General features: G+C 45.6%; 1 protein-coding gene across 1 annotated transcript; it reads left to right on the top strand.

The window, feature by feature from the left end:
• Window positions 1-5,944: 5,944 nt before the first annotated feature.
• LOC132243944 (olfactory receptor 4D1-like) lies at window positions 5,945-6,883 on the top strand. The gene has a single exon (XM_059714510.1). The coding sequence runs from the start codon at window positions 5,945-5,947 to the stop codon at window positions 6,881-6,883; it is 939 nt and encodes a 312-aa protein (XP_059570493.1).
• Window positions 6,884-12,097: the final 5,214 nt, after the last annotated feature.

Genomic DNA, 12,097 nt, shown 5'->3' on the forward strand with positions numbered 1-12,097 from the left:
ACTTGGCAGCCCTGGTGGGGAATATCTCCTCATTATCACAACTGTAACTCTTAACTACAGATTTCATTCCCCCTTGTTCTTTGGATTGAATAATTTGTCCATCATGGACCTTGGCTCCATCTCAGTTACCATGCCCAGAGGTGATGCGTAGTGGATGTATGTGGGTAGACATGTACCCCCTGAGCATGGTGGTGCACCCCCTACAAAAAGGCACTGCTAACAGTGTTGGAGGTGCCTGTAGGTAGTCACCACTCGCCATCCTGCTGCTGACACCACCAGGGGCATCTGCAAGGGGTTCGCAATTGCTGCTGGACACTGCTGACACTGCCAGTGGTGCCTGTGAGTGGTTGCCAAACCCTGATCGGCGCTCACCATCTGCCGCTCCCCCACTGCCGACAGGACCAGTGACATCTGCAGGAGCTCCGCGCTTACTGCCGCCTCGTTCCTGTCACCACCACCACGCTCCCACCACCACCAGCACTGCCGTGCTGCCCCAGCCGCTCGGGGCACGTATTGTTCATGATAATCAGATTTCCAAAGAGGTTTTCAACATATGTAAGAAGGGTAGGCAACTAAATCCCACTCTGTCTGGGCCAGTGCCCACTGCCCTCCCCCTATCTAACTTATCTAGTGGCTTGCGGAAACTGGAATCTCATTCATTCAACTTTTTCAAGAAGAGGATAAATATGCATCTGTCTGAAAAGGTTTAGGAATAGCGAACATGCATACATTCTATTCTGTTAACTCAGTCCCCTTCCAGCTCAAGTCTGTTAGGGTCATATGATTGGAAAGGAATAAATATTAAGTGAAAGATGTCTGCACTTTAAAAATCATTTCCCTTGTGACAAGATCCCCAAATGCGTACGCTCTGGAACTCCAAGGCAACAACTTTTTTCCACCCCTGCAAGCCAATCTCTGAAGATTTCATAATCCCATAATCCTGAAGCCATTGCTAGTATGAATGTGTCAGGTGAAATAAGAGGAAGCTGCTAGAGGTGCCTCTGAAACTAGAGCGGTTTCTTGCCTGTCAGGAGAAAAAGGGAAAAACTCTGTGATCATGACACTCTCAGCATCTTTTTCATCATTTGGTTGGTAAGTGGCATCGAGATCACAGAAACAGGAATTAGTGTGAGGCACTCACTCCTGATGAATTGTTATTGTAATACTAGGGAGTGGACTGTAGTGTTGAAGGGAAATGGTCATATTCTTTTTTCATTGGACAGCAGAGATCTGGCTAAAGATTAAAAATGCTTGGGATAGAAATAGCATCCTTTTAGTTATAGACGGGGAAACAGAGACTGCAAGTGGACTAATTCCACCAATGACACAGAAGTAGGGTTACCATAGGTCCGGGTTTTCCCGGACATGCCCTGTTTTTGAGCCCTCTGATCCATATCCAGGTGGGTGTTTTACATCTGACCAAATGTCCAGGTTTTTGCTTTGCTCCACTGGTGGGAGCAGGGGTAGGGGGATCACAGGCATCAAAGAGCACAGACTGACCTGTCTGCAGCTGCAGAAGTGTCCGAAGACCCATGTGTGCTCCCTGCTGCCTCTGATCACCTTCTCCCTCCTCCCTCCAGTGAAACAAAGCAAAATCCCAGACATCTGGTCAAGGCAGGCAGAGGAGGGGCTGGGGCTGTGACAGGGTGGGGAGGGCAGGTGGGCTGCCTGCCCCTCCAGAGGGGGAAAGGGATGCGGGGGTGACCCTTCAAGGGCAGCGGGGAACTCTGTTGTCTGGGCAGTAGCACAAGGGCTGGTGCCTATGCTGGCAGGGGCTAAGCAGCCAGGAGACGCTGCAGGGGGGTGCGGGGAGCATGGTCAGGCTGCCTGGTGCTGCATGGCAGCCCCATTCAAGGGCAGGGGGTGCCACAAGCTTCCCTCCCTTTCCCTGCAGCCCGTGCTGAGGCCAGACAGACTCTGCTGCCACCTACATGAATTGGAGCCACCATGCTCCCACCCAGGCAGGACAGAGACAGATGGGGCCCCTCCAGCAGGGCTGGGGGGAAGGTGGGGGGTTGGGAATGTGGGGCTGTGGCAGTGCCAGGGGGCTGCAGGTTGGGATTGGGAGGCACCAGCAGGGACGGGGCTGGGGAGAGGCTGTGGGTCAGAAGTGAGGGACACCATCATGGCAGAAAGGGCAGGGTACTGTGGGTTGGGAGTGAGGGGCACTGGCAGGGCTGGGGCCGGTGGGTCAGGAGTGAGGGGTAGCAGCAGGGCTGGGCAGGGGCTGTGGCTTGGCAGTGAGGGGCAACACAATGGACAGGGACAGGGCACTGGCATGTCACGGCCACCCCCATCATATTCCACCCCCCACCCCCACTCCACAGGAAGGTGTCCTCTTTTTTGGGCCTGGAGATGTGCTAACCCATATCTATACAGAAGGGGAACGGGAAAAAATGGTAAACTGATGACAGAAATCCCATGTCCTCTGCTCTGAGCACCGAGAACAGACCTCAGATTTGGGCTGCCAGAGTGTATGCAGAGGTAGCATGGGCTTTCTTTTTGGCTGGTACCTGGGGAACAGGAGACCTGGCTTCAATCCCAGCTCTGCTATGAGATGGTTTTGTGACCTCGGTCAAGTCATTTAATCTCTTTGTACCTCAGTTTCCCCCTCTTTTAAATGAGCATAATGTTATTTACCTCTCTTGTGAAGCACTTTGAAGTTTGTGGATAAAAAGTTGTGTAGAAGAGCTAGCTATCTGCATTGTCCTTTTGATCTTTCTGTCATGTATTATCATTGCGCCCCACCGCACAACCGCATTGCTGCTCCTCTTTTTATTCTGAATTGCCACTGTGCTTTCCTCTAACATCAAGGCCCAGATTGTAGTCCACCTATTAGGTAAGTAGAGTTAGAGTCTGTGATTTATTTATTTGCCTTTTTCATTCTCCTCCAGGTCTTCAATTATTTTGTTCAAAATTAGTTCTAGTGATTTATATATCAATGAGGTCATACTAGTAGGACTGTGGTTGCTTGCCTTCTTAAATATGGATACTAGGGATGCTGGTCTTTAATTCTATGATACCACCTCAGACTTGAACATTTGATTAAGAATTGTGGGATTTATTACTTCATGTACCAATACTTCCAAAATTCAAAGTTGTTCATATACACTTTCTCTTGTTAGGGTTGGCAAGTCAGTTGTTTTACAGGTCAAATATTGTCAATCGACTGGTCAATTGACAACACAGTTTTTGACCGGTCAAAGATTATAGGCAATGTTATGGGGAGTAATTTTTTTTTGAGGTTTTCTTGACATAAATATTATTCTTTTGGTTTTTGACACATTTCTTAATGACAAATTTGTGCTTTGTCTGTGTATTATTTGACTGCATTTGCAATTTTCTACAATTTTTGACCAATAGTTGACCAGGCAATTGACCAAACCTCATTTAATCCCTATCTCCTACATAAACACTTTTTACTTCTCCTTCAAGGAGGTTTTTGTCATTTCTGTATCCTTATTTCCATCCTGCCTTTGCCTCAGATTTTGTTAAGGCAGGCGATGGGGAACAAAGTGTTTCTTTAGTTTTTGTTCCATGACTAGATTGTCTTTAATCCCTATTACAATCGTACTCCATACCTTCCTGTTTATTTTTTCTTGATTATGCCTTTCATTTACATGGTTGAATGACCTTGCACAATTTGTTTTAAGGTTGCAGTGGATACTCTAACTCAGTATTTTCACTTTATCCCTACAATTTCTGAACTTTAATATATAGATTTTCTGGATGATCACACCCTTTTATTCTTTCCTTGCAGGCTGTCTGCTTAGTTCTAATATCCTCTTTTAGGTGTTAATGCATCTGCATAGGTTCAGGACACCTACAGGATTTTTTTTTGCCTTAGCTTTGGTCATCGTTTTTGCATTTGAACTTCAACAGGTCTAAGCCAGCTCCACATTTAGTTACTTAAGCTCCTTTCTTTAAAATCATGTTTCTAATTTATTTATTTTAAAACTGAAAATTACTTATTTCGGTCATTTCAAAACTAACCACCCACCCATGAAAAATTTCATGAAAGTTTTTTTTTTTTTTTAATTCATGAGACAAATGGTTCAATTAATGTGGTCCTTCTAAATACATACATTAGACACACACGTCCACGCGTGCGCGCACACACACACACGCGCGCGCACACACACACACACATACGTACACCCAGCAAATTCTCTCTAAACTTTTTTTTATAGCAGAACATAAGAACTGCCATTTACTGGGTCAGACTGTAAGTCCATTTTACCCAGTATCCTGTGTCACACAGCGGCAGGGGGTACATGCTGAAAGGGAGAGTGAACAGGGTGTGACCATGGTTTTTTCCCATTGTTCCTCTCTCACTTGCAGCTTCCAGCATTTAAGGTCTAGGAAGTTCTGGTTCAGAGGCCGTACCTCTAACTCTGAATACTCAATAGCTACCAACCCACCTTTCCGCCAAGCATTTTTCCAAATCCTTTTTTGACTATGATTGAACTGACAGCTTCCACAGCGCCTAGTGGCAATGAGCTCTACACCTTAGTTATGCGCTTTGTGAATAAAAGAATGTCCTTGTGTTTGCTTTAAACTTACTATGTACCAGTTTCATTTTAGTTCTTAATTTCTCATTACCATTTAAGCAGATAAGGTTCCTTGGGTAAATCTGTTATCTTTTATTAGACCAACTCAAATACTTGGAAAAAATCTTCTTTGCAAGCTTTTGGGCACAAACACCCTTCATCAGGCTGAAGAATCATCTGCAGATGGTCTGTGCTCTTCCTGGCTGGAGTGGTAAGTCAGCCAGAGGCCAGTAGAAATACAAGAAAGCCAGTCAGTTAAAAAGTAAATTGGGGAGGGCAGTAGGTGAGAGACAGGTCAGGAAGAGGGGGAATGAAAGAAGCTGCAGTCAAACGATGCGAGATGAGGTAGGGGAGGGAATGAGAATAGCTGGTAAGAAGTGGAGGGTTTACCTGGGGAGTTGGATGTCAGGCAGATTATAGTGTGTTATAAATCCAATGACTATATTTAGTCCATGATTCAACCAGCTACAAAAAAATCATTGACTAAATATAGACATTAGATTTATTTACTAAATTCACTAGCTAGAATACTGCATGATCTTTTATTCCCACACTTAACTTATTTAAGCATTTTCAAACTTAGTTCCATCTTAACAAAGTTTCCTTTTTTCCCTTGGTATGGCTGTGAGAGAAAGAGTATGTGGGGGTGAAATATGGATGGCACATATAATGTTAACATAAAAAGGGACTTTCAAGGCTAGATTATTCAGTTTACACACCTAAATAGCAGTGGCCTAGCTAAATAAGTGCCATGAAGCTTGTAATTCTATTTGCAGTGCATTTTATATACAGAAATCTCCACGTGGGGAATGAGCATGGTCAGTAGTCTGAACTCTGACCAGGCAGCTATGCAGGCACATTCACTTGCTCTTTTATCTGCCCAAAATTGAATCTGGGAAGGAACCGATTGCTAGCATGTGTTAGAGGGAAGCGTTAAGGAGGGCAGCCCCCATGTTGTTTTGCCCAATAGCCTGGTGCCTAGGATACTCACTCAAGAAGTAGAAAATCCAGCTTCTAGCACCTCATTGTTTCGTGCATGAACATGCATAGGCAATTCTATTTTGCCAGAGACTAAAATAGAATTACAAACTGTGTGTTAGTTCCAAAAAGGCACTTATGAAGCTGGGTTACTGCTGCATAGTGAAATAGGAACTAACTTCCAGTGTTAACATAAAAAAGACTAGAAACTACTATTTCCAGAGAAAGAACACCTTATTTCTGGCCCTACTATTACAAATTTCCAGCTTGTCATTGTGTAATGATCATTCATGGCCATTAGATCCTTATGTAAGTGGATCAAACTTATTCAATCCCATGGAAACTGTCCTTTAAAAGTGCAGTCTACTGTTTTCATCATTAGTGTTTCCTTTGTTAACATACATTAAGGATACCAAATGGAAGTGGAAAACCTCACGACCACAGTGACGGAATTTGTCCTCTTGGGTCTCACCCAGAGTCCAGAGCTGAAATATCTTCTTTTCCTGGTCTTCTTCTTAGTCTACCTCATGACCTGGCTCAGCAACCTGACCACCATCATTGTGGTGGTCACCAATAGCCATCTCCACATTCCACTGTACTTCTTTCTGGCCAACTTGGCCTTCGCAGACATCAGTGACTCTTCAATCACGGCAGTCAAGTTGTTGTGGGACCTTGCTTCTCACACCAGAACCATATCCTTCAACTGGTGCATCATTCAGATATTCTTTTTTCATTTTAGTGAAGGTGCTGGCATCCTCCTCTTGGTGGTGATGGCAGTTGATCGGTATGTGGCCATTCATAAGCCACTGCATTACTTGACAGTCATGAATCAGGAGGTGTGCACAGGACTGGTGATAGGGTCATGGATGGGAGGATTTACTCACTCTATTGTTCAGACTGCACTGATCATCCAGCTTCCGTTCTGTGGACCCAATATCCTGGACAATTTCTACTGTGATGTCCCACAGGTCATCAAACTGGCCTGTGCTAATACCGACCTAGTTGAGCTGCTGATGGTCTCCAACAGTGGACTGCTCCTTTCATGCATCTATTTGATCTTGCTCATATCTTATAGTATCATCTTAGTCAAAATCAGGAAAAACATAACAGATGGACAGCACAAAGCTCTGTCTACCTGTGCTGCCCAGATCACAGTCATGAGCTTAATATTTATCCCAGGAATCTTTATCTATGACCGACCCTTCAAGAAGTTATTAGGAGACAAGATAGTTTCTGTCACCTACTCTCTCATCACTCCAATGTTGAACCCAATCATTTACACTCTAAGAAATGCCGAGATGAAAAATGCTATCTGGAGGTTAATGAGCAGAATATTGCTCTGCAGGAGAAAGTAATGAAATTGAAGCTTTAACTGGAATACTGAGGAGCACGGTGTACATCTCAGCTTTCCAAAAATGTGGACCAACTCTGAGAACAAATTGGATTCCATCTATGGACTGAACAAAAGACACGAGACCGGGTAAAACTCTGGTGAATAATGATTTTTAGTTAAGTACTACCTTATAAAAATCACCTTGCTTAAAGTTCAATAGGCCATGCTACTCAACCCCTCCCATCCCCACCAAAGGACAGCCTGTAGCATGGCTGGAACCCCTCTCAGACTGCTCACGTGTGAAGTGAGTGTGCTGGTTCTCAACCCAAGCAGGCAGGTGGCCCCAGTCAGCCAGGCTAGGAGGTCTCTAGGTTATGGCCGTCTGCTCTCTCCTTGCCCAACGTTCAGTCTCCTTCTTTGCTGGCTTCTGCTTCCAATTCAGCCCCACACCCCTTTTCCTAATGTACTGACCACTCCAACCCCACAATGCACTTTGGCCCTTTGTATTGAGTCATATGGATTCATTATCTCAGTGTCAGAAGGACAGGAGAGGGTGTCAATGAGAGCTCAAAAAAGACAAGCTCCCTGCTCAGTTCCAGAGTCAAAATGGGACATTTTTTCAAGGGATTAGCATTTATGTCAAATGTCAGGTCCCTGCTCTAGAGCTTCCCAATAAAAGTGGGGCAGGAAGGAGGGAGAGGTGTTTTTTTGGGGTTTTTTTTTTTAACAGTGAAGCTTTTTTTTTTGCCCCTAGCTTTCTTCCCAAAAGCAGGCAAGTTATTTTGGCTGAATTCTTCCAAAACCTTTCAGCCAGAGGAAAATATGCAACACGTTAGCTATTACTCCAATTTGTTAAAGTTTAGCCCTTATGAGCAACTGAAAGGAAAGCCTTATAATAGGAAATGTCTGGCAACCTTTAGTAATAGGTGTCATGCTACCAGGCCTGCCTTTAAGTCAAGCTGTACCCTTTCTACCTATACATCCAAATGTTTCATTTCTAATATTGCTATTATTTCTACTGTAATTTGTAAATCACATTTTTGTAACATAAAAATATTGCTACTTATATACACAGCTGTGCTGCTTATGTCAATGCTAAAATAAATAGGCTTTCCCCAGTATCAACATGATTGCTAGTAATAGAAACAGTACAGCTACTGAGATGCACAAGGCATTCACTCATTTCTTGAAGAGCAATGTTGCTAAAAGTAATAGCAGAGCATATTTAGTAGGGCTGTGCGAAATTCCACAACAGTTTTGTTTTGATGCTGTTTCGACCTATTTTGTGGTAGAAACAGCAAAATCAAAATGGAACAGCTATGGTCGAAATGGCCTCAAAACAAAATGAGGCGAGTCAAAACGCTTCGTTGTTTCAATGCTGTTTCGACGTTTCGCCCATAGGCTATAATGGGGAAGGTTGAAACAGCCTACAAATGTGTCATTTCTGGCTGGATTTGGATGAAACTTGCAGAAATGGTAGCCCCTACTGAGACAAGAAATCATGTCAAGATTCAAGGAGATAGGTGCAAGGGCTTCAGAGAAACTGTACCTCAATGTCTTAAGAGCCAAACTTGCATCATGTATATGCGTCACACCACAGTGGGGTCAAAACTGCAGGCATGCTAGCCCCTGTGGAGGCCACAAATCCTGCCAAGTTTCAAGGAGATAGGTGCAGGGGGTTGGGGAAATTATACCCCAAGCTGTGGGCAAGCACAACTCGCAACATGGGTGACACTGTGTGTGTTAAGGTGCAGCAGGGTGAAAGCTGCAGGCCTGCCAGCCCCTGCTGAGGCCACAAAGCCCGCCAGCTGTCAAAGAGATAGGTGCAGGGGGGCTCTGGGGACCTGTATCCCTAGCTGCTGACAGGCAAATCTCAAGACATGGGTGCTTGTGCAACTGCTGCGTCATCAGGCAGCAGGACTGAAGATCCCCCATCACTTGCCACCACAGACCTGGGGGTAATAATTAACCATAGTATGAACATGAGCTGGCAGTGTGATGCTGTAGCCAGCAGGGCCAACAATACTCTGGCATGCATAAATTGATGCAGCTCTAGTAAAACCATCACAAAGAAGTGATTCTCCTGCTTTACTCAGCTCTTCTCAGCACTGGTGAGACCGCAGCTGGAGTACTGTGCCCAGTTCTGAGCTAAAACCTACACCCCTGCAGTTCTGGGCTCCACACTTTAACAAGGATATGGTAAAGCTTAAGAGAGTCCAGAGAAAGGCTACTTGTATGATCAGAGACTCGCATGGCAAGCCATACAAGGAAAGGCTGAGGGACCTGGGACTCTTCAGCCTGAAAAAGAGAAGGCTGAGGGGACTTGGTAGCAGCTTACCGCTACATGAGAAATGTACATCTAGGGCTTGGTGAACAACTGTTCACCAAGACACCCTTGGGGAAAACTAAGAGCAACACCCTAGTTGTGAAGCAGTTTTTTTCTAATGTTGAGCCTGAAATGATCTTCTAGGAGTTTGTGACCATTACTCCTAATTTTCCCCGAGGATGCCCTGGTGAACAGTTGTTCACCAAGCCCTAGATGTACACTTCTCATGTAGTGGCAAGCTGCTACCAAGTCCCCTCGGCCTTCTCTTTTTCAGGCTGAAGAGTTCCAGGTCCCTCAGCCTTTCCTCATATAGCTTGCCGTGCAAGTCTCAGATCATATGGGTAGCCCTTCTCAAGCTTTACCACATCCTTGTTAAGGTTGCACAAGCACCCATGTCATGAGTTTTGCCTGTCAGCAGCTAGGGATGCAGGGCCCCAGAGCCCCCCCTGCACCTATCTCCTTGACAGCTGGCAGGCTTTGTGGGCTCAGCAGGGGCTGGCAAGCCTGCAGCTTTCACCCTGCTGCGCCTTAACACACGCAGTGTCACCCATGTCACAAGTTTTGCTTGTCCACAGCTTGGGGTACAGTTTCCCCAACCCCCTGCACCTATCTCCTTGAAACTTGGCAGTATTTGTGGCCTCCACAGGGGCTAGCATGCCTGCAGTTTTGACCCCACTGTGGCATGACGCATATACATGACACAAGTTTGGCTCTCAAGACATTTTGTGGAGTTTCTCTGAACTCCCTGCACCTATCTTTTTGAATTTTGGGACACTTCATGACCTAAGAAGAAGCTACCATTTATGCAGTTTTCATCCAAATCATTGCATAAATGACAAGTTATAGCCTGTTTCAACCTTCCCCATTATATCCTATGGGCAAAACATCGAAAGAGGTTCGAAACAGCTAAACGTTTCGAGAGAACAGAATGGAGCAGCCATTTTGACTCAAAACAAATATCGAAATGGAACACTGTTCCATCAAAATGCTGGTCGAAATGCAACGCTGCCACTTCGCACAGCCTTAATATTTAGTAGAACTGGATGCGGCTCACCATCTTTTGGGCCTGATCCCATAGGGTAGGGACATACGTTCAAAAAGCCTGAGCCTGAATTGATTCAATCTTTGTGGGTTAGTCTAACCTGGCTAAGCTAAATCAGTTTGTAACCCAGACAGACCTCCCAGAAGTGGCTCAGGCTACAGCAGACCTCCCTCTCTTCCACAGAGCTGAGCTGAGGGAGGCGTGGCCAGACTCTGGCAGGACACACTGATTATTGCCCCCTGCTCCTGAGCTGCCCGGCAGGCAGTGTTTATCACCCCTAACTCAGTGCTTATCAGACCATTAAGAAAACAAAGCCTCTCTCCATTAACTAATGCAGCTCTTCTTAAACAGCTCTTCCAAGGGAGGAAATTAAGCTACTTGTTGATTAGCTCCCGAAAGCTGGTCTGCCTCTGTCATCTCCCACAGCAGGGACCTTAGCCAGCATGTGGTCTGCTAATAATGCTGAGGTGTCTGCATAAGGCAGAGGGGAGGGGGGAATAATCCCTGTTTAGCACAGAGAAGCCAGGCAGATGCTCTGTGCCAAGCTGCAGCCAGGGAGCAGAGGGGAGGGGTCAGCCCTGCTGCATAGGAGAGTTCCTGGCACAGCCCAGAGAGCATGCTGGGATGCTGGGGGGTGTCTGTTTTATCTTATACCAGCAATGGGTCTGGGACAGACATAGCATAAACTGGTTTGAGCCAAATCAGTTAAGTCTGATACTACATTCAACCAGGTGTATCTCAAACCAGTTTCAGCCATTTTCCAACTGGTTTATATGAACTGAACATCTGTTCTGTTACAGTTTTAAACCAGCTTCTGATCACTTAAACTGGCTTATGTGTAATGCCTGTCCCTAGCTATATGGTGTGGAACAGTTTCAAGTCCTGTGGAAATCAATGGAAGTTGAGGGGTCTCAGCATCTTCACAGATCAGGCCTCATAAATATTTGTTGCAGAATCAGTGCTGTGGCTCTAGCAGTGAGCGGGCACGTTTCATTCTTCTTAGCTCAAAAAATTATATATACAATTAAACAGCAATGCAGGTAGCAGTGTACATCTCTAGTGCTAGCTGCAGTGCAGTATAGAGATGCATGGGCTAGCTATAAATGAAGTAAGCAGGGCACTGTGTCACCTTACAGATTCAGGCAGAGAAGCATGGGCATTTGTAGGCTACAGCCCACTTCATTATATACTACAAATATGAATAGAATCTGAAGAAGTAGGCTGTAGCCTACAAAAGCTCATGCCTCTCTGAATGAGTTAGTCTATGAGTTGCCACACTGCCCTGCCTTCTGCCTAAGCTTCAGACGAATATGGCTAACTGCCTTGTGGGGTGGGCCAGTAGGAGGTGCTCCTGCACAGAGCCACAAACCTGACTGTGCCCAACCACCTACCAAGCTCTGAGTGCCTCCCTGGGGGCACCTCACATCTAGCCAACCCCCTTCCCGGAGCACACCCGCAAACCTGGGGGTGATGCTGCCACCACTCAAGAGTCTTGGCCTGTGAGTGGCTCTGTGACTCTTGAGGTACACAAGCTTTATAGACCTGAAGGGCGCTTGACCCACTGCAAGAACTTGGGTGCTTCTTTTAGCCACAAGTCTAAATCGTAGCCTCCCTTAGTCAGCTGGAACAAGGGAGCACAAAGGCATAACCCAGTCCATCTCCCAATAGGTCTCCCATGCCATGCTCAGAGGAGAATTTTATTGGTACAGAAAGAAGGCCTGAGGTAAGATACAGGACAGTGCAAGATCAAAGAATACCCTTAGAGCAAACAGTGTGGCTAGATAGCCTTTGATTACACAGCTGTGTTACTGCAAACTATATATCTAGATAAGTTCCAGTAGATTACTTTCAAGTATCATCCAGAGGCT

The sequence above is a fragment of the Alligator mississippiensis genome, chromosome 11 (assembly GCF_030867095.1).
Source record: "Alligator mississippiensis isolate rAllMis1 chromosome 11, rAllMis1, whole genome shotgun sequence".
Lineage (NCBI taxonomy): Eukaryota > Metazoa > Chordata > Crocodylia > Alligatoridae > Alligator > Alligator mississippiensis.

What these genes read in the sequence shown, in the direction of transcription:
- LOC132243944 (XM_059714510.1), top strand. Translation starts at nt 5,945, where the DNA reads ATGGAAGTGGAAAACCTCACGACCACAGTGACGGAATTTGTCCTCTTG.